At 39.4% G+C, this 25,899-nt stretch overlaps 3 protein-coding genes across 26 annotated transcripts in view; 2 read left to right on the top strand and 1 right to left on the bottom strand.

The window, feature by feature from the left end:
• Nucleotides 1-2,581: 2,581 nt before the first annotated feature.
• Nucleotides 2,582-6,847, top strand: cd8b (cd8 beta). Its single transcript, XM_038696404.1, has 7 exons — nucleotides 2,582-2,730; nucleotides 4,030-4,380; nucleotides 5,295-5,381; nucleotides 5,632-5,721; nucleotides 5,914-5,947; nucleotides 6,038-6,089; nucleotides 6,257-6,847. Exons 1-6 carry the CDS (start codon nucleotides 2,676-2,678, stop codon nucleotides 6,045-6,047), a joined length of 627 nt encoding a protein of 208 aa, XP_038552332.1. The 5' UTR covers nucleotides 2,582-2,675; the 3' UTR covers nucleotides 6,048-6,089; nucleotides 6,257-6,847.
• Nucleotides 6,848-7,989: 1,142 nt separating this feature from the next.
• Nucleotides 7,990-15,153, top strand: cd8a (CD8a molecule). Of its 2 annotated transcripts, none has more exons than XM_038696403.1 (7): nucleotides 7,990-9,362; nucleotides 12,243-12,348; nucleotides 12,478-12,801; nucleotides 12,897-12,989; nucleotides 13,076-13,183; nucleotides 13,362-13,401; nucleotides 14,249-15,153. In XM_038696403.1, exons 2-7 carry the CDS (start codon nucleotides 12,300-12,302, stop codon nucleotides 14,295-14,297), a joined length of 663 nt encoding a protein of 220 aa, XP_038552331.1. In that variant the 5' UTR covers nucleotides 7,990-9,362; nucleotides 12,243-12,299; the 3' UTR covers nucleotides 14,298-15,153. The 2 variants fall into 2 exon arrangements, with proteins under 2 accessions (XP_038552331.1, XP_038552330.1); XM_038696402.1 differs by having other exon boundaries at nucleotides 9,221-9,362; nucleotides 12,240-12,348.
• A 12-nt stretch (nucleotides 15,154-15,165) lies between these two features.
• The window catches only part of cast (calpastatin), a 40,975-nt gene continuing 30,241 nt past the window's right edge, over nucleotides 15,166-25,899 (bottom strand). For 20 of the 23 annotated variants that reach the window (XM_038696379.1, XM_038696392.1, XM_038696399.1 and 17 more), the window contains 18 exons: nucleotides 24,075-24,188; nucleotides 23,891-23,986; nucleotides 23,217-23,327; nucleotides 23,000-23,104; nucleotides 21,014-21,130; nucleotides 20,768-20,881; nucleotides 19,943-20,050; nucleotides 19,674-19,778; nucleotides 19,247-19,363; nucleotides 18,927-19,040; nucleotides 18,727-18,831; nucleotides 18,516-18,608; nucleotides 18,335-18,379; nucleotides 18,082-18,219; nucleotides 17,508-17,594; nucleotides 16,935-16,958; nucleotides 16,549-16,655; nucleotides 15,166-16,435 (listed from right to left, as the gene is read on the bottom strand). In XM_038696379.1, coding sequence (XP_038552307.1) covers nucleotides 16,557-16,655; nucleotides 16,935-16,958; nucleotides 17,508-17,594; nucleotides 18,082-18,219; nucleotides 18,335-18,379; nucleotides 18,516-18,608; nucleotides 18,727-18,831; nucleotides 18,927-19,040; nucleotides 19,247-19,363; nucleotides 19,674-19,778; nucleotides 19,943-20,050; nucleotides 20,768-20,881; nucleotides 21,014-21,130; nucleotides 23,000-23,104; nucleotides 23,217-23,327; nucleotides 23,891-23,986; nucleotides 24,075-24,188 — 1,692 coding nt within the window. In that variant the 3' untranslated portion in view covers nucleotides 15,166-16,435; nucleotides 16,549-16,556. Of the gene's footprint in view, nucleotides 16,436-16,543; nucleotides 16,656-16,934; nucleotides 16,959-17,507; nucleotides 17,595-18,081; nucleotides 18,220-18,334; nucleotides 18,380-18,515; nucleotides 18,609-18,726; nucleotides 18,832-18,926; nucleotides 19,041-19,246; nucleotides 19,364-19,673; nucleotides 19,779-19,942; nucleotides 20,051-20,767; nucleotides 20,882-21,013; nucleotides 21,131-22,999; nucleotides 23,105-23,216; nucleotides 23,328-23,890; nucleotides 23,987-24,074; nucleotides 24,189-25,899 lie in introns of all 23 variants that reach the window. The other 3 variants (XM_038696378.1, XM_038696381.1, XM_038696380.1) reach the window with 3 other exon arrangements.

Raw genomic sequence — 25,899 nt, 5'->3', positions numbered from 1 at the left:
TCATCTGGGTCACTTGTGGACCAAATGTTATCAGTAAATGCAACACAAATTTCAAGCTTAGGCAACTTTATGAGTTATGACAGTGGACTAGTTTGGCTTTCATAAAAACTAGAATTCTAGAAAAAAGGTTTTTGGTTTGCAGGACTGAGAACAGACTTGAGTGGTGGTCTAATATTCACAAACTCCTCTTGATGCAGGTGACACGCTCAAACTGACCCGAACATAAAAGCTCTGTTGTTTTCTACATTTATTTAAGAAGTTTTTAATGTGCAGCATATGCTTGAAAGTTTGACATTTGCTTGGTTCATTGCTGTATATCAGATGTTTGATTGCGTTAGGATCCTGAGAGCAGAATGGTGCACATTATGTGGTTTGCTGGAAGAGGAGAGCAGAATATCACTGGATTTAAGCCAAAGTGTTGTAAATCAAAAACGTGCTTGAAACAGCTTACCAGTGATGTTTTAGAGTTAAATAATTGCTGAAGATACTTGATTACTGCACCAGTGTTGGGTGACTGAACCGTTGATGTAGTCTGCTACCGAAGTCATGTGGAGGCTGTAAGATGAAAAGCTTCTAAAGTGAGGTCTCAACTTGAAATAGTATTTGTTTAAAGCACTGCTAATTAGAACCAAACACACACCGAAATAGAGACACTTACAGTAACAAGAACAAGTTAGTGTCTTGTCTGAAATTACAAAACCTTTTATAAAATTGGCTGAGGAGAGAAATGAAATTAGAAATCAGCTTTTGACTTGAAGCGTCGGAGCAGGCAGACCAACAAAGGCTTTACAGCGCAGCGATGTGTAAAGAGCAGCTCTGAAGCCCCCTGAGATCTCCTGTTTTCAAAGAATCCTGTGGTCTCGTTCCCTGTTGCGCATATGTCTTCGACCCCCCGTAGAGCTACGGGGTGCCCACATCCTCTCACTTTAAGACCCCCCACCAGACCTTTCTGCACCCTAACCTTTTACACCCACAAAAATAATCCAGACACACCACTCAGATGTGCTCACCAGTTTTGTCAAGGAAATTCTGAATTCCAGGGATAATTTGAACAGTCAGTCTTCATTTTAGAAAGGCTGCCACAAAATGAAATATAAATTCCAATTAATGAGATGTTGGAGTAAAGTCATTACAATCAGGTTTTTAAGTAAGATATCAACTGTAAGGAAATCTCAAGTACCTCCTATACACTATCCAATCCAGTGTGTAAGTCATTGCTGCTCATCAGTGAGGCCTGATGTGGGGTTGATGAATAGACTTCCGTGTATCTTATCAGTCTTAGTATTTAAAATATCCACTGAATGCAACAAACCAAAACGACTAGTTGATCAATTGTTAGAATGTTAGTCAACAATTTTGAAAATGGATTAATTGTGTCATTCATCAAGCAAAAATGCAAAAATAGTCATTAGTTCCAGCTTTGGAAATGTAAGGCTCTGATGTTTTTCTTTGTGTTAAATCATCATAAATGAAGTACCTTTTGGTATTAGACTGATATTTGGCTAAACAAACAATCTGACGATGTCACCTTAGGCTCTTGGAAATTGCGACGGCAATTCTTCCAATTCAATTAATTATGAAAATAATTGGTAGTTGCTGACCTAATGGACTCGTTCCAATGTCAGGTGTTTCTTCAACTCAACTTTTGCTGTTGCGTCGTCTCTGACTGCCAGATAAAATTTAGCTTACATGCCAGTCAGTCCGTCACTCCGGCATTTTCACTTGGGACAGAATGAAGACAGTTCGATTTAAGCATTATTAATGCATTCATGTGACAAGAAGGAAATGAGTTGGTGACAATTCATTGTCTACTGGAGAAATTCAGCTTTGCTTTGTGTCAGTTTCTTATACACAAATCTCACAGAGTTTTGTCACAGTGCTTTCCTGTGTGTCTTGATACGCTTCATACCTTGTTGTTAATACTCACTTCAATAAGTGAGTATTAAGAAAGAGCTGTAATATCTTTATGTGCACACACCAGTGGATATTTAAAAATAATCTACAGCATTGTGGATCAGTGTTCTTTTCACCAATCCTTAATTTCCACTTAATACATGTAGTTTAGGCTCCGTATATTGGTATTCCCTTGCCGTGCTCTGCAGTGAGGCATGAAGCTGCGTATGTAGGACTCTGCTGAGCTCTAGGTCATGCACCTGGGCAGAGAGACCACAGCCCTGCAAACTGCTGCTCTGTGAATAAACAACTTTTTTTATTGCTTGATATGTGGCATCATGTCAACTCTGATGAAACATCGCCACATTTTTTCAGCTGTTTGTCATGATCACTGTATGTATGTCATGTATGTTGAATTGCATCTTTCTCCTTGAACAACCCACATCTCTGAGGTGAAAACACAAATGTTACTTGTTGGGTACAAAGTGAGCGCAGTAAAGAATATCAGAATCAAATAATTAGCATTCTTTGTATGCTTTATATTTTGCCAGTTCTCTGTTAATGTGTGTGATGTTTAAATCCCTTGGATGGTGTATGGCCCACTCTGATAGGCCCTGTGTGTGTCACATTGGGGTGTTACCTTGTAGACTCAGGGCCCTGTCAGCTCAGTTCCTCCCATCATCTCTGACAGATAGATAACAGGAAAAGAAAGTATCAGCACCGTCCCTCCACTTCCACTCAAGATACACCCTTGCGTACACACACACTGGCAACCGGACAAAATGATCCCTCTGCCGCTGGCATGGACACTGTTGACAGTATCACTGTGGACATCAGGTAAGATCACTAAGTTTGTCTGTTTGTTGTTTTCTTGTTGTTCTAGGCCTCCGGGATTCTCAATATCATCGCTCAGTCAGGGGCCTGTAGCGAGGGATGTGTTGTTGTCTACTCAAACTGAAGCTTGTCTAATGTTTAATTTCACTTAACTAACTTAACTTGGTTTGGCTACAGTCTTAGAATAGTTAAAAAGATAAATGATGAAATATTCCTTAAATAGTCCAACATGAGACGGAGGTTTAAGTACAAGTTCAGCACCGTAATCTTCCTAGGTTAATTTGTTCAAACTGTAATGGCCAAACTGCCATGGAAGTTATTTGAAATTTATATCTCAGTATTGTACAATTTTTCTGATGTACATTATTGGTACTGTTACGTAACTACATCAATTTAAAGTGTACAATCTTGATTTAAGGTACAGTGAAAATACTTTTTAAGGGTAAGAACACACTACCTGTTTGTGCTCTGCGAGTAGGTCTGTATCAATATCAATTTTATATTTACATTTATTTTATGTTTTCATTTTATATGTAGCTCTATCAAGGAGTTGAAATGAATTGTAATTGTACTGTATAGCGCAACTCATTGGATAAAAATTACATCAGTTGGGTGCATTCTTGAACCTCACGCAAAATGAGCATTTACATACAGAGAAGAATGAAATGATCATCCAAGACCAGTGAGCCTTAACCTTTCCACACTGGAAGCCTTTGAATTTGCACTTATCTTTAGATATTTCATAAGACTAGTGATTGCAACAGGTATATGCTGACATACGTGCCTCGAAAACAAACAAGATAGGCACTGGAACTGATTCTAAAATTAGATGAAATAGCTCTTCTAATGAAGGCACCCTTAAACATTGCACAAAGTCTCCCCTTATAGCAATTTCAAAAGGTCACGCTCACAGCGCTTGAAATGCGTACAAGATGTTTCTTCACAGTTCTGCTTCATTTCCATTCTTTCTACTCGTGTAGTGTTTCTATACCATATTGCCGGTTACGTTTGTACCTCCTTAATTTTGTTACCTAGGAGAGCTTTTGCGTGCACTATTGCTTAAAGCTGTTCCTCAAACTGTAGTTAAGCTTTTTAGAAAAGGTGTCTAAAACATGACATCGCTGTCATGTATTAGACACCGCTGTCATGTTTTAGAGCCCCAACTGTTAACGATGACCCTAAACTCCCATACTGGACGTGTAGAAGTTGTTCAGTGTACTACAAGTGTGTGTCTGTTGCAATGATGATACAAGTTTATTAAATAGGATAAACTCTCAAACATCCTTCTATTTCCACTCCTAGGTTCGAGCCAGATCCTGCAACAAGAAGCCATCAACGTTCTTTATCCTAAAATCCACAGTACAGAGGTTATTGAGTGTGACTGCCTTAACATCTCCTGTGACTCTGTCTACTGGTTCCGCAGTATCTCCAGCCAGATGATACTACAGTACCTAGGCAAATGCAACAATGCGGACCGTGCTACTTATCCGAATGGTGTGGAAGAAGCACGGTTCAGATTTAGCAAGAAGAGCACGTCCTTTATGCTACGTATCATCAATGTGACAGAAGAGGACACAGGGATTTATTCATGTGTTCTCAAGGACAGGAAAAACACAGAAATGTGGAAGCCTGGGATTCATCTTCGGCCGGGAGGTTTGTATTCTTAAATCTCAAGCACTTAATTTACTGCAGTTAAATACTGGGCGACTGTGAGAGTTTCAAGACATCTGTCCGAATTCAGGTGGCAAGTGGAGGAGTAAATGCGACTGAATTCCTGATCTGAACAAAACATCTGCATTTAAATCTGTTGCATTATGACACATAACACAAAATTGAAAATTTATCATACAATGAAGATTGTACCACAATGTAGCATGTAACTGCGGCATCCCCAGTTTGAGTTCCTTCAGGGAACATCTCACTACATCCTCTTTTTTTATGTTTCCTACCATATTATTCTCCACTGTCTGCTTTCTTTTTATTTTATTCTTTATCAAGCGTCTTATAGTTTGTCTCACTTACCTGATTGCGGCGGTCTAATACAACCACTTGAATTAGCGGACACTCCAAACAATCTCAGTACCACTCAACACAGTGACTGCTGTTGTTGAGAGATGTATACATGTAACAGGTGTGCATGGGAATTATTATAGTTTCCATTTATTTTGGATTGTAGTTCAGTACCACTTTTTAACTGGCTGGTGCTGCCTGCATACATGAACAAGGATATAATGTAGGGTAAAATAAATAGCAAAACGTTTTCCACATCACGGATAAAATACTTTATTCATCAATATGTGATTGCCTTTGAGCTGAAAAGAGACAAATCTGAAGAAAAACTGTCCACTAGCCTATAGGACTGTACTGGAGAGTCACACAGGCGAACAAACATACGTGATGTACAGTATTTGTAGAGAGAATTTGTTGGTGAGATCCAAGTCAGGATTGTTTTGTTATGATGGAACGTGGGTTCTCCTTTAATATCCCCTAAAACACGCTTTACATTCTTCCATCACAGCTGTTTAGTTTTCACTTGTCTTTGTGGTTGTTTGGTCTTTTTCTGACAGTGGTCCCTCCAACACCACCTCCTAAGACAAAAAACAAACCACCGGCCAACTCAGTCTGTCGCTGCTCTAAGAAGTCATCTTCACAGGGTAAGTTATTAGGGATTTTTTCTTAAAGAAAAAAGCACTTAGAGTATGGACGTTTGTGGCGGTGCTGCATTTGTTGGTTGCGCTGCTGCTTACAGATCTGACTTTACATGTGTCTCATGATACATAAGCACTTTGGTCTATACATATATATATATTTTAACGGTATAAATCTTGTGCACCGTACCAGATTGCGATGATGTGAATGTAATAAATTAAACCCTGTAGTGTATGTGTTGTGTGTTTTCTCCAGATGGCTGCGGCTACTTGATTCTGTGGCCATTGGTTGGACTTATTGCGGCCCTGGCTCTAGCTCTCATCTGCATTCTGTACTACTTCAGCCGTGAGTAGTCCTCTGGTTTAAATAATGTGAAGTCAGGTCAGGAAAAGCACACCTTTTGCAGAGACTCATGCCAAGCGATTCAGCGATTACACTCACGAATGGTTATCAAAGTATTCAAACAGCTTTGAAATGTATATGTACAATAATATAATGGAAGTGTTTTTTCTTGTTTGAACATGGTCTTGCTTATAGGACTTCCCAAAAAATGTCGACACCACTTTGTGAAGTAAGTAGATTACTAGAAATGGTGAAAACAACTGTTATTTTTCATTTCAACCGATACCTTAATCTCTTTCTTTTGCTTTTCTTCGTGAAGGAAGAGGTAGATGACCTAAAACTCTGTGTCTACAGCTTATTTTCCACTCAAGGTATGTGCCTTGTGTCATTTAATATATTTATATGTAAAACATTTATTGTATGTGTGATAGTTATCATCAAGTAAAACTGGAACAATCAATGCTAAAATCAGAGGTTGTTTATGCTTTATAAATAATAAAAGTCTTTTATACACACTAACATCCTTCTGTGATTGCAGTGGCTGAAGTGTTTCACTCGAGCCAATGTCCAGTGGAGTATGAAGGACATGATTCTTCCTGGAGATCTGCTCTGCCAACAACATGAAATGTTTATGTACTATGCAGTGTGTGCTCAGTCAGAGAAGAGCTTTATGTTTTCAGCAGCAGCAAACATGTAACATATTGTGATATATTGACTGGTTTTTGTTATATTACAAGATAGCCCCAGTGCTCCACCAAGTTCTGAGTTTTTTTTTGTCAATAGTCAATATGCAGATGACATTATCATTTATGCAGGTGCTTTTTCGATTCAGCATGTTTGTGATCAGTACCTTTGGTTTTATAGGTTATTATTAAATCAGGACAAAACAGCAGTGTTTTTTTCAGTAAGCCCAAACCTCATTCACGTATTTACATACAAAAAGCACCTCAAAACAGCTGAATGAAATATAGTATTAGCTCATTTGCTTTTTGGCGCTCTTCCATATTTATTCGGGTTTTTGTCTTTCACAGTATTTTTAAGCATTTTGTTCACACATCTATCTTGAAGAAAACAGCCTTGTCAAGTTGATTTGTTGGTGAGCATCAATAAAATTGTATATTTCCAATCATTTAAAGTGGTGACTTGCTTCTTTAATAGGTAATTAAATAAATAAAGTGTTATTATGTCTGTAATTAAACCCATCAATAAACAGATGTTCTTTTTCACAATTATTCAGTGCCTCCTGTACATACAGATAAGTGCCAAAAGAAAAGAGTTACCCAGAGATAAATGACGCTGATGAACACCTTGCTCAAGGCCACTTTTGCAACAGCAGGAATAATACAGGTATAACCTAGAGGCCAAACACTGTGTCTGTTTCAAAGTGTTTGTAGAGTTGTATCATACATCTAACAGCTTTCTCTGCATGTGTATGGAAGAAAAAAAAAAGAGGTTTGGAAGTGGGTGTTGTACATCCATTGTCAATATTGTGTTTGGCGGATGTTGAGTAGGTGAGTAACAGGGTTTGGTTTCTCCCTTTACCTTTGATGCGTAAACTTGCATCACATTCAGTTTCTATTGAACTGCTTCCAGTATGTGCCAACAAGCTTCATTGTTATAATCTTAAATTACTGGCTATGAAGTCATCTCTTGCTGTCTCTCTCTATCCCTCTCTCTTTCACATACACAGACAAGCAACACACATGCACACCTGTGCGATAGAGGAGTGTAAAGAAACTTAGTTGGTGGTTGTTCGGGGTCTCAGGGAGTGTGCACGACCCTTTCCTGTGTGCTGGAGAGAGAGAAGAGACAGAGACGTGTTCACTGAGATGCTATCGCTTCGCTCAGCTTTGAGCTCTTCATCTAGTCTCTGAAACAAAAAGACCACAAAAATACCACAAACCCAACCACAAGCACTGACAGAGACACAGAGAGAGACAGAGGTAGAAAGACAGAAAGAGCGTTACAGTTTTGAAATGAGAATACAGAAGAAAAAAAACAACTTAAACGAATACTTACGACAGCTTTTTGTTCCACTGGGCTTTATTGTATATGATATAATACAGCATAAAACAGTTCCATTGCCAAATGCATTTAAACACAATGAATGAGTATTATGTGTGTGTGTGTGTGTGTATTGATTTAAATAATATATAATATAATATATAATAATAATAAAACAAAGGGCAGTAAAGGTACAAGTCTAGATTTGTTTAATACAGCTAACATTGGTTGCGTTAAATTAACTAAATCAAACAAAAGTAGAAACACATTTTCATTTAAAACTCTTGCCTATATGTTGCACCACATATACAGTCAAAGAAAAGTAGACCGAGATAGCATTCAGTTGCCAGTTTAATGAGAAATTACACTTATTGGAGGGACAACATGACTGTTATAGCTCTCAGTATAAAGCAATACAAATCACAAGCACCACAGAAGACCAAGACGATGATAATGTTGAATCAACAGCTCCAAACAATCTTTATGTTGGATTTATTATGGGGATGTTGTATTAAACAGATTTAGCTAGATGTACCTAATTAACTAGCAACTGCATGTATAGTACATCATTATCATTCTGTGTAAACGTTTTTTCACATTCATCAGTTCCAGGAAACAAACGAATGAATGAATGCAGATGCCAGCAGTAGATTAGACGTCTAATACACAGGTTAGATTTGTGCTGTTTACGGTTACAAATAGAGGTATCACTGTAAAAGTGTAGGCTGCACCTTCTGAAAAATATATACCACACACCGACGTGTGTCTGTTTTTATTTTAATTTTATTTTAAGTTGTTTTATTATTGTCAAAAAGTGTAAAAGAAACACTCTGTGTATTTATATTCGTGTTTAAAAGTTTCTAATGTATTATATATTACACCCTGCACTAACTACATTCTTTGTTAAAATTAGCGTTAAATTGTATTTGAAGGCATGACGGTTTCACCACATGTATGCTGTAACTTTAACTTTTGTCACCATCTGAGTCTATTTATCTCAGAGACGCCTAAGACAGAGGCGTACAATATGTGGCAGATGTTGAACCGAAGAATAATTTAATGTTATTTGTTTTTATTTTAATGATGTCATAATACAAAATACCCTGTCTGTTAACACATATAGGCATATGTGCTAACAGACACTTTCATAAATAATACATATTAAAAACATTATGCTCTATATTAGTGATCATTTCTGTAAAATGCAACAGTTTTACATTTAAATGACACAACAAGAATACACAGCAGCATATTAATTCACTTGTGAATGGTTAAAACCTTTTGCGCCTATTCCATGTTACATTTTGTACATTCAATTATATATATTTATTGACCACTCTTTCAGCTCTCTTAGGAAAAGCCAAAAAGGTAAATTTAAATACAGAAATCATTTTCCACATACAGATACAGTCCTGACAGGAAGTCTCAGTAACACAATAAATGATGAGAAAACATGTATTTGAGTCTGCTCATCTGCTCAGTTCCTCAATTTCCAAGTTTTCCATTCCTACTTACTCCTCTTGTTGCTCTTGGTTTCCTTTTCACAACTTTAGACCCCATATTTCCTGGAACTTCCAGTACAGCTACAGAGCAGTGAGCAGGTGAACCAAAGCAACGAAGAACTGGTGAAAAAGTAGCAGGTATGTTGATTTACTGGTATTGATGGTGCAGCGATTTTCAGAATGTAAAAAACGTCTCTTCTGACTGTATTTGAATGTCAAGTTATGCAGTACCACTGTACAGGGGACTCTCTTTGTCACTGGCTTCCCCTGGTCCACACACACACACACACACACGCACAAAGATAGATGTGAGTTTCAGGTTGGAGACCCCCTGTGTGACTAAGATAGGGAAGCCCATGCAGGTGTGTTTGTGAGTGACTCAAACCTGAAACGGAGATATGGAAAGGTGAAGTGGGCTAATAGAGCGATTTGACTGGGTCTCCCCTCTGACACAAACAATCAACAGAATCCCCTGCTTACTGAAAACCTAAACCCGGTTTCCATTGTGGCTTCATTGGAAATAAATGTCAAAGTAATTGATAAAATAACAAAAAATAACAAAGTTACTAATTCTTATCTGTATTTGAGGAAATAATGTGTAAAAAATACCCTCTAGCACAGCTGTATTTAATTCTCCCTCTGTGAGTCTCTCTCCTCCCACCAATGGAACAGATAAATCGCCCACAATAGAGCAAAATGTCAGCACTTGTTGCCCATTACTAAATAGGTGCATTTACTTTCCATCACTGAACAGGAAATAGGACGGGGTCTGGGTTGCGCCATAGCCACTGAAGCTCTCTCAGTTCATCTAAAGGAAGTTTCACTTCACTGTAAGACAAGCTTTCGCATGAAGTGACATGACACTTAATTGGTGATAGGGTAGAAGCTATGCCCTTTTAATGGGAATTGCTGTTTCACAACCTGGGTCATTTACATTTTTGGCCATCATCCCTATTGATTTGCAGTTCACTACAGCTTTACATGGGGCACAAGCCATCAGACAGGTGTAAAAAAAAAGGCCAGTTATCTGAACCTAGTCATGTAATCCATTCAATGGGAAGTACATACATAAAAGTATTAGAGGGGTATTCCAACAATTTAGTATTCCACCCACCGTAAAGGTTGGACTAACGGATTTTCAAAAACAATCATCAAAATTAAAGCACCAGAGCCTGAGCTGAGCCACAAAACCCAAGGATCTTGTTTGTAATGCAGCTCAGAATCTTTTGTTAGACCCTCCATTCCTGGAACATGCACATGTCTTTCAAACGTCACACCTCAACACAGGCTCTCTGCTACAAAAGTTGTCTTCAGATCCAGGCCAAAATTATTTTATTTCAAATAACCCTGATTTCAGGGTCATTTTGTAAACGACCATAGACCACTGAAAACATTAAACTGCCACTCTACTGTCTGTAAGATCAAACATCCAAGCGTGCTGTGCTTCATGCCACACCCCGTCCGCTCATCTCACAGCAGGTGTTTTTCCATTAGCTTTTTTTTTCACCTGCCAAAGGTAAAACAGCTGCTGTGACATCACTGATTGAGTGTGGTCAGTAATGCAACACACTTTTAAAAATCTGCCCTTACAGAGCAGAGTGGTAGCAGTCTTGTGACTCATAATTCAATGATTTACTGGTTAAACAATGACAGAGCTCTACATCCTGCTTTTGCTGCCCTCTAGCGGTTCAAATGTTCACCTTGCTGCAGTGACGTCGCACTGCATGATATAACTGAGTGTGACATTAGTGGTTAGCCGTGCAGTAGAGATGAAAATGTTTTTATTTAGCATGCCATTAGAGGTGATGCTACAGCTTGACAGGATTATTTCAATGTAGACTATCAGCACAACTTGGCTCTTAACTATTTACTACTTTACTTACTAAAATACAGTCAGTAAGCCTGTCACAAACTGGCCCAGGCTTAAGTGGCAGAAATTCAGACATGAATAAAGGTTCAAAATAAAATGTATTATCAACTTGTGCTAAAATAGAATAACATATGAATAAGGATCAGCCAGGTGGAGGCCTGGACAGAAGAGAAAAGAGGGATGTGAGAGACCACTTAAAGCTACTCAGGTGTAGAGCGTGTCTTGATGGCCTACCTCACTCTGCCGTTTGTCTTCTGAACCAGCAAACCAAATCTCACACAAGAGCAGGCAGCAGTGAGAAACGTCACAGCAAATACTGTTTCAAGTATTTCTGCAGACAGAATATGAGATCTGTGCACATTGTTTAGGACATATTGCGATCTTTACCTTTTATGTTCTTTTACTGGCATTACTTTGGTGTAATATTGTTTTACTTTTCTTTTTGGAGGTATTTTTTGCCTATATTTCTGAAGAAAGGGGACATGAATGTAATTGCAATCTTATTAGACCCCTCAGTCACCGTTATGCTCCTATGCTTGTCTTTTATCGCTGTTCAGATGTGTTAATTTGAAGCCACAAGAAGTCATTTTTTGGAATTCTAAAGGATATAATCAATCAGTCCAAAGCTTCTCTGAGTCACATCAAACACAGGAGGGAATTAAAAGATCAAAGTTAACGACAGAGCAGTGGGCCTCAGCTGGTAGAGATTCTTGCTGGAGGGCACTTCATCAGGGCAGGATCGTACCTGCACTGGGTATAAAAACTAAATTTGTCCTTGAAATTCTCCATTTGATTTGTGCCGAACCAGCGTAGAGTTGTGTATGCGTACAGTGGGCTGCTACACAGATATAATAAAGTTGGTTCAGCAAGCACTTCTTACACTTCCTGCCCCATCTTTGTCAGCCTACTTACTGTGCACTGCTGCGTTTGTGTGTCAGTATATTGAGGATGAAGTTTTGCTGTTCGATGCCTCAAACCAGAGGCAGAGGTGTTAAGTGCAGATTGGTGGGCTCAACTTCAAACATCTTGCAGACCGTGCAGCAGGAGGTCTCTGCAACACTCAGCTGCAATGATCCCATTTGACACAGCAGAGAAGAAGGTTACAGGTTGGGCGGGGTTTGATATCTCACTGAATTATCTCCTAGCAGACTCCAACAAACACCACAAAGACGTGTTCAGCAGCTATTGTCGTCTGCGAGATTAAAATGGACCAAACATTGCTTCAGATCCTGGTGATTCTGGTGTTTTATCAAAGTAAGTGTAACCTACATTTTACTGATACTGATGTCTATTCACTGCCGTGTGGCAGCTCTGAATCTTCTCTGGTGTTTTGCTTTTGGGTGGTGAATGATATTACTGCTCCCATTTTATTACATCTTTTAGAAATAACTTCAGGAGCTGTCCAAACCATAAAGGAAGGGGATCCTGTTGACATCAGCTGTAAACCTGGTGAGATGGGAACCATGATCATCTGGTTTCGAGTGCTGGACAACTCTGGGATGGAATTCATTGCATCTTTTAGCACCAGCGGCATGTTGAAGAAATCCACAGACTCTTTCTCTAATATGTTTATGGACTCAAAGATGAAACAAAATATCCTAACACTGAAGTCGTTCAACAAAGCTCGTGACAGCGGCATTTATAGCTGCGGTTTGCTTCACAAAGGAACTGAACTGAAATTCGGAGAAGTAACCCGGCTGGTTGGAGGTGAGTTTTGCTTCATAAATTTGGTCTAATGATGATCTGATGGACGCTTTCCAGTGACACTTCCCATCACACCTTTCCTCTCTCTTAACAAAAAGTTGAAGTCCCGGCCGAAGCAACACGGACCACCGCCAAACCAAGTCAGTGCACATCTACCACAGCATGTGTTTGTAACAACGATAACAAGCAAGGTAAATGTTCCAAATCAGTCCTTATCATCTTCACATTTATGATGCTGTGAGCAGAAACGGGTGGTAAATGAGAACATGCTTTGCAGGAACAACAAATCCTTCCCTGTTTTGTCCTTCAATCATACTGGGCCCACTGGCCGGCGGCTGTGGCCTCCTCCTTCTACTCCTCATCATCACCACCCTGTACTGCAATAGTAAGTCCATCTGAGAGCATAAACCTAAAGGAACAGCCTCCATGTAGACAGGCACATGCCATTGTGTTGTACGATGTTTTATATGCAGTCAGTAAATGAACTTTACCCAATTTTCAGCCTTTCTTGATTTAAACTTTTATTTCACTGTAACATGTTTTACACTTTTGATCTGCTGTAGAAATAAGGACACGGAGATGCCCACACCATCACAAAAGAAAGTAAGTAATTTTTTTTTTTTTTTTTAATACTGTTTTTCTATTTAGGGCTGTAGCCAAGATTTTAGAAATACGGAGGTCATTAGAGCAACTACCCCCACCCAACCCCACCCTGACACCAAAATGAAAGCGTCTAAAACTTTTTTCCTTTATATTTATTAGTTAGCTGTTCAGTTTTTCAATTAAATAAAGCAGCTATTTCAAGGAAATTATTTTGTCATACATACTAGCTCTTTGTTTATTTTCACCTATCTTTGTTCAGTTTTGTTGTCCTTGTTTTAGCTGTATATTTTTATCTTTCCGTAACTGCGTGTAACATTGCGAGCGACTTAAAACCGGAGGCATAGTCCTTGTATGTGTGCACATTCTTGGCCAATAAAGCTGATTCTGTAACTTATCTAAACTCAAATTCAAATGTGTTGTATCTATTTTTCCTGCAATTAGCACCAGCTTACGTAGTTCTTTCCAGTATCGTTCATAGGAAATCACAGGTCCGTAAAATCAAGTGTTTCATAGTGTGTTTCAAAGCATTTTTCACGCTTCAGAGAAATTGTTTTAGAAATACAGAATTATTCAAATGTAGTCTCACATGTGTTGTAGACGTAAACAAATTTAAAAGTATTAAGTCAGTTAACACTGAAATCAGCCTGTTACATGCTCACCACATATTTGTTTTTAAATGTAGAATATAATTCCTCCCAGACTGCTAACAAATCTCACAAAAATAAGGAAGACATGACCTCAGTGTCCTCAGTTGCAGCTACAGCCCTGTTTCATTTTTAATTCCAGTGTGACCACAGAACTAAGCTTACTTATTATTATTTGAAATACCTTGTTGATCTCTCTGTAGGCCGCGGGCGGCTCCTGAAAAACAAGTGAAGACCAGCAGATATGTTTAATCTAAATGGTGCACTGACATTTCTTTAAACTGCCAGTTATTTCACAGTGTTAAGTTCTTGTTGGAGAAAAAAATGTTGGTCTTATTTACACATCAGTGACATCGCTGTTGAATATTTTCCTGCCAACAAGTTCTCATTGCTCGTGACAGAACGTATAAAGAATTTTTAAAGTGGTTCAGCAGTTCAGTGCATCAAATATTTTCAAAGCTCCTCATTGTCAACATCCAGTTTTAACTATATTGTGATTTGACTGTCAGTAACTCTTTTCTTTACATTCAGATTAAACACTTTTAATCAAGTAACGCAATATGAAATGTGTTATTTATCCAATCCCCATGAATGTTGATAATAAAAACCACTGACGTCCTGAGAATATTAAAATTTTGCACTCTGAATTTTCCTAATCAAATGTATATAATTAATTTTGCTGTATAGATTTTATTGTCATTTACAACTTGTACTTTTGACAATCAATTTTAAACTGTTTACTTTTTTCAGCATATTTTCTGACCTTAATTACTGTACTGTCCTTTAGTTTTGTGATTTAAACAAGAACGTAACTTGTAGAAAGATTGTATAACCACAGAAAATGATAATAAAATTTCCAGCTGGAGGTTACAGAAATCTCTTATGTTTAATTTTAGATCTTAATTTTCATTTCGTTAAGCTTGTTTTGGAGCTTTTCTCCAAAGTATCATTCCTCGCAATTAGAAATGTGTAGTTTCAAAGTAAAGAATAACAACTTTGTTCAGTAAATTGTGTTGTACAGTAATTTAGAATTATCCCACTGTCTGAATCTTTGTAATTTGAAATATTGTAAACAAAAATAAAATATGTAATACCACTCAGACAAGCATTCTTTCTCTGCTGCAAGGAGTTGTATTTGTCTTTATTTTATAAGAAAAAATTTCCACACATCAAACCCACTCATTTGAAATATGTTTCACATGAAGTTAGAACAAAAGACATTTGTTTTGTAGTAAGCCCCCGCCCCTGGGTCAAAAGGAAGTGGGCTGCTACAACTGTATGCAGAGTGAAAACCCCCCTCAGTCAGGAGCAGAGAAAAAACACTTTCAGAGGAGATTCTGTTCCTGATCACTTTAACACATACACATTTCCCTTGCACCTTTAACAGTGATTTAGCCTTTTCTCCACATCTCAAGGCCACTTCTGCTCTTTCTCATTTTAGACACAAATCGTTGAAACCAGACTCTAAAGCAACTTTTTTATTTATTTAATTAGTATTCCCACATCAAAAATATCATCATATCATTTGACTCATACCCACACAAAACCTCTGACATAAAAAAAAAACTTGGGGAAATTATATTGATTTCTGACTTTACAGTTTGAAGCCCTTTCTAAATTATACAGTGTTGTCTTATATATTTTTTTTACAGTATACAAACAAGGGCAGTTTACAAAGCTTGTAACCACTTCTGGACACCAGTAATTATATTTTTTCTCTTGACAGATATTTCTCTACAGAAAGTAAAAGCCACTTGCAAGGCACTCTATCGGATACAGAAATAAGCTGAACACCTCCTGGAAATCCTCCACATATTCAATAATGTAAACTATGTGTTGTCCAAACTATAAGCAAACTAAGCTGTACACTAGTGTCTTAATGGCATCTGACCACATCATGGTAGAAGACGTGGCTTTTCTGTGTCATCAAGATTGCACAAACATCCCGACAGTATACACCCGCTGCGTACTGCAAGCCGACAGTCGCCACTGCCCCAACCAACGTCACAGCACCAGGCTTAGATAACCTGCGTGCTGTGATATTAGTGCCATTGGAAAAATAGAAACTGTCAGCTGGGGTGTACATGCAGGACTCTGACGAGCAACGCCTTCCTTCCCTCAGCACGCCCAACTTTAACTCTCTTTACCCACCGTTTTCTTCCTCTCTTTGTCTGTTCGTCACTCATTCTTTCATTCTCCATCTTGTTTTAAAAAGCAAGACAGCCGCTGCACGCAGAGCTGTGTATGTGTGTGTGTGTTATGTGTGTGTGTTATGCATAGCTTTGTCTTTCATCCAGTATACATTCTTGACGATTTAGAAAAATAGAAACATTTTCCAGAGAGCAGCTCCCTCGCTCCCTGTGGCCGGGAGGACAAACTGCACAGACAACCTGCAATATGTGACACATTCAGCGGTCAGTGGAAAGACGTTTATCCTGGTCGTGTTGAGCTTGTGACATCTTTTATCAGGTAAAATTGTGCAAAAGATGAGATCACACCTTACCCAGTGGTCTAGCTCTTGCCTCCCTTCTTTGTAGATGTTGGCACAACATCTGAACTTAGCTGAGCCGTTAGCTGGTCAGTAGCAGATGGGTCCTCTGCATGGTGTTTCTGCAATACAAGTTAAAGATTTTTTAAAAAGAAGATATAATAGGAAAAGAAGAGGCAGCGCCTTTGCATGCAGTAATTTTATGTAATTATTGGGGGAAATTAATGAAGCAGAGGTAGGAGAGTGCATCGCATGCAGCTTAGTTCAGGCTCCACGGTGGAGATATACAAGTATGTTTTTACTAATAAGCACACAGATTCATTTGAAGTCATTTGCATTTAAATTTACAGTGCATATCCAACTTCATTTGTAGGTTTTCGTGCAGCAGGCAGTTAGCTTACTTTAGACTTTGACTTGCTCTTGCCCTGTAACAAAGTTGACACCTTAGTTAGCCTCAACAAGTCCACGTTGCTCCATGAGGAGACGACCACTGACACAGTTAGTGCTAGTAAACAACCTGTAGAGGGCGCCATGTAACAATGAAAACTAAAAGTGTGTAACATCACTAACCATCTGTATGAAGTGCCTTTAATCAGTAACCAGTTTTTTACCATAAGATGTCAGGCTTTACAAAGATTTAGATCTGGGCCTGTATTTATCAAACTGCTAAAAGACATATTTTAAACTTAAGTGAAAGATTGTAAGAAGTTACAACGCTTCACTCTTACTCTCACAAATTTAATTAAAGCTATTTATCACAAAACAGAGGCAACTGGACACCTTCTGTAGTGACTGTACAAATGAGTTGGTCATAGTAATTAATAGGTTAGCTGAAAAAATATGCGCAGTATAAATCAGAATAAGTCGCTTAGTAAATGTGCCTTGTATGTTACTTTTTTACTCCTACGAACTTGACTCTTTAGATGATTCATAGCATTGTTAGAAATCTAATCTAATCACACAGATCTTTTTACCTTTGATTTTTCTGACTTAGGTTTGAACTCTGGGGCGTCTGGGAGCAGTTTGTTGGCCAGGGAATCCAGGGCAGGACCGGACATTGGCTGGCAAAGAGTAAAAAAACAAATAAATGAACCAATGATCAACAAACGTATTAAACACCATCTGCTCATAATGAATTCACATAGAGCTGCACATGGTTGTTGAAATTAGAATCTGAAACAATTCTGCATAAATAAATATTGAGCTTGTTACTTTCAATTGTTAACTTCATGGTGCACTGCTCAACATACTGTTCCATACTTTGCTGTTATAAAACCTCAGTGTTGGTAAGGGTGCTATCTAAAACCTGAATCAACGGAAAATCCAAAGAAATCAACATCAGAGTATGGAAACACTAATTGATTGCTTGTTTGAAGTGATCTCTTGGAAGTGTGCTGTAGACACATGATAACAATGGAATCCACACAGCATCATAGTCCTTTTTCCACAGCAGACATTTTGACTCGTCTGTCAATGATTAACTGTGGCTCCAATGTGTTCTATAAGGAGGAGGTATGAGGGCAGTTATCAGTTCATTTTCTGTGCTACCTTCAGGGGCTCTGAGTCCAGCACAGGAGGTTCCAGCTTTGTTGTGGCTGCAGATGATGCGACCGGCACAGCAGGCTGGGAAGCAGCAGAGAAGTCCCCGGACAGCAGGTCCAAAGCTGTTGTATCATCCATACTCAACTGCAAGATGAAAGGAAATCAAACTATCTGCATGCTATTTATATATACAGTATATATTAATTAACATTGCGTGTTTGTCTACTGTCATATACTGTGAGTGTGTGTGCATTTTCACCTCCTTGGGTAGTGTAGCTGCTTTTGCCTTTGCTTCTGGCATTTTCTGTAAAATGAAAGACACAATGATAGAAACATTTTTGAAAAAAATCCTACAGGGTCAGTAAGCATCCTTATGGGTCACATGTTGCAATAGTAAAGCACCTAACGCACAAATGTCGAGTCAGTTTATGTCAGTTTACCTTAAGATTTTCCTCAGTGGGTCGATACTCCGGTGGCAGCGAGTCGTCTCTCTCTCCCATCTTAATCACCCTCTCTTCAGCTAACTTTTTCTCCTGCAACAACCGTACAAACCAGGTCAGCTGAAGTGACTGGCGGACTTTTTCTGAGCTTGCTGAAATTAAAAATGTTCTCTCCCAGTGCTGGCCATGCTCTTGAAGCACGCCGGCTTACCTTGACTAAGTCTTTGACAGGAACTGGGGCGGGCTGAGGGGCGGGCGTGATATCCTTCAAGGTGTCCGACAGAGCAAGCAGGGCACTGTCGTCTCCGTCTGACAGCTGAGTGCACAAACACAGACAAAAAAAGTTACTGCAGGGTTTTTAAGAGAGTCTACGCAGTCCTAAAGGGCTCGTTGTTTCACTGGTTTGTTTACCTGTGGGGCGGATTTTGTGGGAACACAAGCAGCAGACTTCACTGTCGGAGCAGCAGCGGCGGCAACAAAGTCTCCCGCCAAGGCATCCAGAGCCTCACCATCGCCCATGGTGGGCTGCAGGAGGAGGAGAGGAGGGACATGATGAGGAGTCTAAATTATATTCATGGAACACTGTTTCAAGGTGAAATATGTGGGAGATATTTGCCTCATCAATGCAAATAAGGTAGACAATATTTTTCATAACAGCTTAACTAAACTTTGTGCTCTGGTAATAAAAAAACAGCTTTTATTGGTTATAAGTGAATTTGACCCAGTCTCACCTCGGGTTTTGGAGCAGGCAGCTTTTTGAGTTCATCCTCTTTAAACCTGTACCCCGGAGGAAGTGTGTCCTCCCTCTCTCCTACGAGCACACCCTTCGTCTTCTTGTGTTTGTCCTCCTATGGAAGCAATATAGGAAAGCAAAAAAAAACAAAAGAAACATTACCTGGTGGGAACATTATTTACTACAAGTGTGCACACACTGTTTTTCTGTACCCTCCTAAACACACATGGAAACAGACAAAGTGCCTGCATGGTTCTCTATAAATTGATAGAGCTTTATTCTAATTTTATTATATATCAAATCCATCCATTCCACATTTATGTAATATTGATTTGGTAGCACATGATAGGCAATAAAATGTTGTAGATGAAGCCAAACAACAATGTGTTGAGTGAACTGTGTGTGTGTGTGTGTGTGTGTCATACCGAGATGATGTCCTCAGGTCTGACTTTGGGGGGTTCGGGTTTTTGTTTTGGTGCTGGCAACGTGTCTCCGAGAGCACTGAGCGCATCCAGAGACAGAGAGTCATCCTGAGGAGAGAACAGGAGAGGAAGTTTAAAGTTTATTGTGACAGCGTTAATAGCAAAGCTTAGGCTAGTCTTAACAGGTGAAATGAGCAGAAAGAAGGGGGGATGGATATAGAAAGACTAAATGTTTCACAGATGTGCAAACATACACACACCAACAGCTGTACCTGTGGTAAGGTGGAAGGAGGGACAGGTGCCTGAACCCCAGAAGCTTTAGTCGGAGCCACAAAGTCTCCAGAAAGCACATCCAGAGCTGATAAATCCTCTACTTTGGTCTGAGAAAAAAACAGACACAACAGCTTTCAGTGAGAACACTGTATTCATGCTGTCTTGAGGAAATAAAATTTAAAAAATCATAACATCTTGATTTTAACAAAGAACAGTTCACCATTTTGGGAAATACACTTATTTGGTTTCTTTCAGAGAGTTATATAAGAAGACCGATATCAATCTTACTGTTTAACAAGTATGAAGCCAAGAGACAGTTAGCTTAGCATAGCATACAGACTGGAAACAGAAGGAAACAGCTAGCCTGGCTGTGTCCAAAGGCACATAACCCCTTGTAGCACCTAACGAGCTTCAGAGGTGCTGGAAAGCAGATTCATTTTAACCTTTAGACACAACCAGGACAAAGCCCTGGTTACATTTTTTTCTGCTATGCTAAGCTAACCGGCTGTAGCTTCATATTTACCCTACAGTTATTAATGGTATAGATCCTTTCATTTAACTCTCAGCAAGGACGAAAATAAGCGTATTTCTCAAAATGTAAAATTTTAACTTTAACACCTATGAAACGAGAGAGAAATGAGAATATGAAGACAGTGACACATATAATATGCTAACACTAAACATGCTCAACATTAAATGAGTATCACACAAAATGCCATCACTACTGTTTCTGTTTATATGATTTTTCATCTGCTGGAATGATTTATCTCTACATTACTCTGCAGATTTTGGCTAAAGGGACCAGTAACAGATCTGCAGTGTACCTTTGCAGCAGGACCTGGGGGGCAGACAACAGGAGCCTGGACCGCAGGGGCCACGGAGGAGGTCATGAAGTCTCCAGACAAAATGTCCAGAGCCTCACCCTCACCCATGGTGGGCTGCAGAAGGAGAGAGAATTGATCAATCAGTAACATAGTAACATATAGTTAGTGTTCATTTCACATTTGTAAGAGCTAAACACCTTTAAGTGCCATTGTAAGAGAGTTAAAGTGAATTTGTCCCGGTCTCACCTCAGGTTTTGGAGCAGGCAGCTTTTTGAGATCGTCCTCTTTAAACCTGTAGCCCGGAGGAAGTGTGTCCTCCCTCTCTCCTACGAGCACACCCTTTGTCTTCTTGTGTTTGTCCTCCTATAAAAAGACAGGTGGTGATTATGCCTGGTGAGTGCTTCTGTGAAAAGCTCAAACACAAATGCTATGATATGCTACTATATGATCATCTTGCTGCAGACCAATGAGTTGAATTTCTATGGAAACCACTTGCTATGGTAACAGGTTATGTTATGGCAACCGCTATGGCAACCGGCAGCTCTTGTAGAAGCTGCAGCTTGTAGCTCCTTCAAACTTCACTACACTTTTGTTTTTCATCTGTTTTTTTCCCCCCGGCTTTATTTCTGAAACACGTGTTTGACAGAAATACAGCCACTGGAAAATGAAGACAGGGTTTTTGGATTAAAGAGAGCAGCGGACCACAATCCACCCGACCCCCATCAACTGGACCAGGCACCACGACGAGTGAGGTGATTGTTCAGAGGAGAGGAAAGAGAGCCGCGATAGGAGCCATGTTGGCCCAGCTTTGACTTAACGCTGCTCCTAAAGTTCCAGTCTGGACAAAATCGGACTCATGCAGGCCAAGCAACGGAAATCAGAGACTGCTAAGCCCACATCTTCACAGAGACCTGAGGCCGTATTATATAAAGTTCCTATCTTAAGTCTTAAGTTAAGATAGGAAGAGTCTAAGATAGGATTTTCCCCAATTTGGTATTACAGAAGCAAATCCTAACTAACTTTAGGAATCCTATCTTATCTCAGGTTAGGAAATCCTAAATACTCAATCCAAATTAAGTTAACTTTTATGTCTGTTACCTAGCAACCGACGATGCTTTTCTCTAATCCAAATTCACGTAACTCTTATGTTGGGAGATTAAAGATAAGAGAGTGGGCTAAAATAGCGGACACAGTCTACCCCACACATCCAGCGGAGCGTTGATGCTGTTAAAAAGAAAATTAGTCCATTTACGTGTAATACGAAGACATGGGCAACTGTTGTGTCCAAAGAGCAGAGTAAAACCGGTGGTGGCGCCACCTGTGCTCCCTCATTGACCCCGGCAGAAACCCGTACTCTTCTTGGGAAAGTTAATAATTAAGGTAAAAAATAATAATAATAATAAATGTTTTTCATGTATTTCTTGTCTTAAACGATCTCCTTCTATCAAAGACTTGCATTTGGATACTTTTGTTACATCAACCCTTTATATTATGTTATATAATGAGACATTATCCAGTGTTACATCGCCTACAGCCTTTCTACTAACTGCTTGTGTGTTTTGTCATCAAACACATCGGTAGAATCAATTAAGTCCCGCCATTTTGTTGATTTTGTAAAAGCAATAAAAGAGCAGCCATGTGGATTAAACTATTTAGCAAACACTACCTGGTGGAAAAGTAAAACTTAGGACAGCTTAACAGTTATCTTAAAGTTAGGAGAGTTTATTTAAGATTTCACGAAGTTAGGATGCTTCTGTAATAGACTTTTCCTATCTTTAGTTAGGAAAGGAACATTGACTTAGGAACTGTTAATCTGTAATGGCCTTTTTCCTAAATCAGTTCCTAACCCTTATTACCATGGTTACCAAGCAGTTAGGATAGGATCTGTAGGTTAGGAAGTTTCTGTAATACGGCCCCAGGTCCATCAACATCCCGGATTAAGCACTCAGTGGGTGGTCAATGTTCTGAGCTGTTTCCATTCTCCAAAAATGCTATGCTATGTTATTACATAAATGTGTATATAAATAACTATACAGCCTTTTGTTTTATTTTATTTATTTTAAATGTTAGCATATTTTAATATACATTTAATTACCTGTTAAGTTCTGTGTGTGTAGCATGAAGGGACTACAACCTCGCAGCTTGTACCTTGTAACGTTACATTGTACTACCAACAGCAGAAAGAATTCTGCCATCAAAAGCTGTGAATTCTGTACCAGTAAGTGTTCCTACCGAGACGGTGTCTCCAGGTCTGACTTTAGGGGGTTCAGGTTTTGGTTCCGGTGCTGCCAACGTGTCTCCAAGAGCACTGAGAGCATCCAGAGACAGAGAGCCGCCCTGAGCAGAGAACAAGAGATTGTGCTCTACTGATCTGTCGTGCATTTATAGTTTATAAACTGAAATAAAAGGTCTCTCCCACAGAAAACTGTGTACATTTCCTGTATCTCACCTGATCAGTCTTGGGCTTGGTTTCAGTGGTGTCCTTTCCAGCAGCAGCTTTCTTAACGGCAGGAGGAGCAGGACACACAGCCACAGGGGGAACTGCAGAGGATTCAACCTTCTACACCAAAAAGACATTAAACTTTACAATAATGACTGAATTGATTGAAGGGTTACACTCTGTAATGTGATCACAAAACATTAAAAGAAGTTTAATATGTAAATGTTGCTACGCTTACAGTGTCTTTTTATCTTAAGAAAAATCTTTAAAATAGCTTACAGTATCAGCATTTTCTAAATAGTGTCACTTCTTGAAATCAATTAATGGCTCATATTTGAATGAATACAGCAGAGATGGAAACCAAAGCTACCATCTGTAGATCTGTCTGTTTATTCCACAAACATATCAGTATTTAAATTCATACCGACTTTGATACTTTAGAAAAAGTCTGAATATGATGATTATGAGCCAAGTCATAAGAACCTTTTCTATGATGTCCAAATGAACTATGGACTTTTATCCTCAGTGGATATTAAACAAACCACAACCATATAGAGGGAACTCCACTAATTGTAGCAGCGTGTGTCATGATGTCTGTGTGCAACTGTGAGTTTTTCAACATTAGTAGACATTTGACCAGCCAAGAGAAGCTGGCAGGGAAATGAGGTGTGAGCTAGCTGTACCTTGGCCGTAGAAGCAGAAAGTCCAGCTTCCATCTTGGCTTTTTTATCAGCAGGAGGAGCAGGACACACAGCCACAGGAGGGACTGCAGGGGCTTTCTACAACAAGCAACAGAGACAGCAACATTTGAAGAGATAACAGATAGAGTATCTCTGTATTATTCCCAGTGATATAACCACAGTGTACCTGTGCAGCAGGAGCTGGGGGGGTGACAACGGGAGCCTGGACAACAGAAGCAGCTGAAGGAGTCATGAAGTCTCCAGACAAAATGTCAAGAGCCTCAGCATCCCCCATGGTGGGCTGCAGGAGTAGAGTTGGGGATCAATCAGTAACATGTAGACCCTTGTGTAGTGTTTATTTCACATGTGTACTAGGGCTGGCCAATATAGCAATACACTAGAATATGAATAAATGCGATATATAGCAGATGAAATATCAACATTTTAGAGTATTCATTGCTTCCGCTGGTCACTGCTGAGGGTGAGCAACGGCCCAACAGTTAACGTTAGCTAGTTAGCAGCTAACTGTCGCTGTGACTTTAAATCCCAAAACAAAACGCGATCAATCGTCTGTTCGCACTAACGTTAGTTACTCTAACCGTGGCTTCCAGCTCCGAAAGTTTTTTTGGAGGTTTTAGGCTATTTTAATTTACTTTAGCCTGACTTGTAACTAGCTAACGTTAGCTTTTCACCGTCCCGGGACCACAACTCTGCTGTAAGTCGCCGTAGTAACGTAAACAGGGAGTTTTTATTTATTTTCTGTGGCAGCAAACACAGCCTTTCACTAACTATTATACTGCAACCTGTGCTCATCTACACACTTTATGACTGACTAAAGTAACGTAACTACCCCTCACACACACACCGGGGAAGACTCGCTGTCACAATAAACCCGCTTGACTCTGTCCACCATCTCCTTAAAGGCGAAGGCTCGGACGAAGTGAAGCCAATGCGGAAGTGCCTTAAACCTGCATTCTTTCTAACGGCCAGCAGGGGGCAACTCCACTGGTTGCAAAAAGAAGTCAGCTTGCATTGGACTTAAAGGCAAAATGAGCCTACTTCTCACCTGATTTTTTACCTCAGTAAGCACTTTACTAATTAGTAGTCTATGATCTCAAAACATTATGTTGCTTAAGGCCACTCTTTCCCAACGAGTCAGAGCATCACTGGCAGTAGCTGCGGGAGTTTCTTTCTGTAAGTTTCATGTTGCTGTGCTGCTTTAGCAGATGCTTTAATAAATAAATGTAGAACTGTTTGTGGTTGAAAGCTTTTTGCTAGTCGCACAGAGTTTACAATAGACAACAATGTTCTTTGCATCCTGAAACAATTATGGCAGTAGCAGCTTACAGCTGTGGAAAGAACGCCTCTCTCTCTTGTTCCTCTTGTTCTCCTTTCTTCCTTTAGCTTTTTGGCTAACAGCTGACTTAAACAACACAGCACAGTTGCGCAGTCACGCCAAGGATGGTGCTTTCAGTAACACAGTAATTCAGCGTTACTTGGAACTGTAATAATATTACTGTTTTGGAAAAGTAATCCGTTACACTACTAGTTACTGTGAAAAGTACTATTATTACAGTAAGGCGTTGATTTGGAGTCGGCTGTTTGTTTTTTGTGTTAAGTAACGCTACATTTTGTTTTCAGCCTGTTTTTTGCTAGCCAAATAAGCATCCGAGGTCATATCACAGTTAAAAGGGGCATTATGGCATTTTTAGTGGCCACTAGAGGTGCGGTTCTAAGATTGCAACCAGGCGTGTGCTCGTACGCTTGCTTGCTTGCTTGCTTGAACTCATTAGCGAACATTATCCGAAACACAACCGCTTTCATAAAGAGATTCCACAATAAAAGCGGCAACACCGGCATGCAGCTGTGGTTTTTCACACAGACATGTTCAGGCTCTGTTACTTTAATGTACCCGGTTTCAGAGGCAGATACCTTTCATACAGTGCAGTGAGCTGCATATTGGTACAATACTCCAGGGAAAAAAACACTTTGTGACAGTGGCTATAGACAGA

The sequence above is a fragment of the Micropterus salmoides genome, unplaced genomic scaffold (assembly GCF_014851395.1).
Source record: "Micropterus salmoides isolate LMB-PRFRI ecotype aquatic unplaced genomic scaffold, ASM1485139v1 Ms_hic_scaffold_4, whole genome shotgun sequence".
Taxonomy (NCBI): Eukaryota; Metazoa; Chordata; class Actinopteri; order Centrarchiformes; family Centrarchidae; genus Micropterus; species Micropterus salmoides.
The sequence above is the reverse complement of the archived record's forward strand: the minus strand, read 5'-3'. Positions and strand labels throughout refer to the sequence as shown.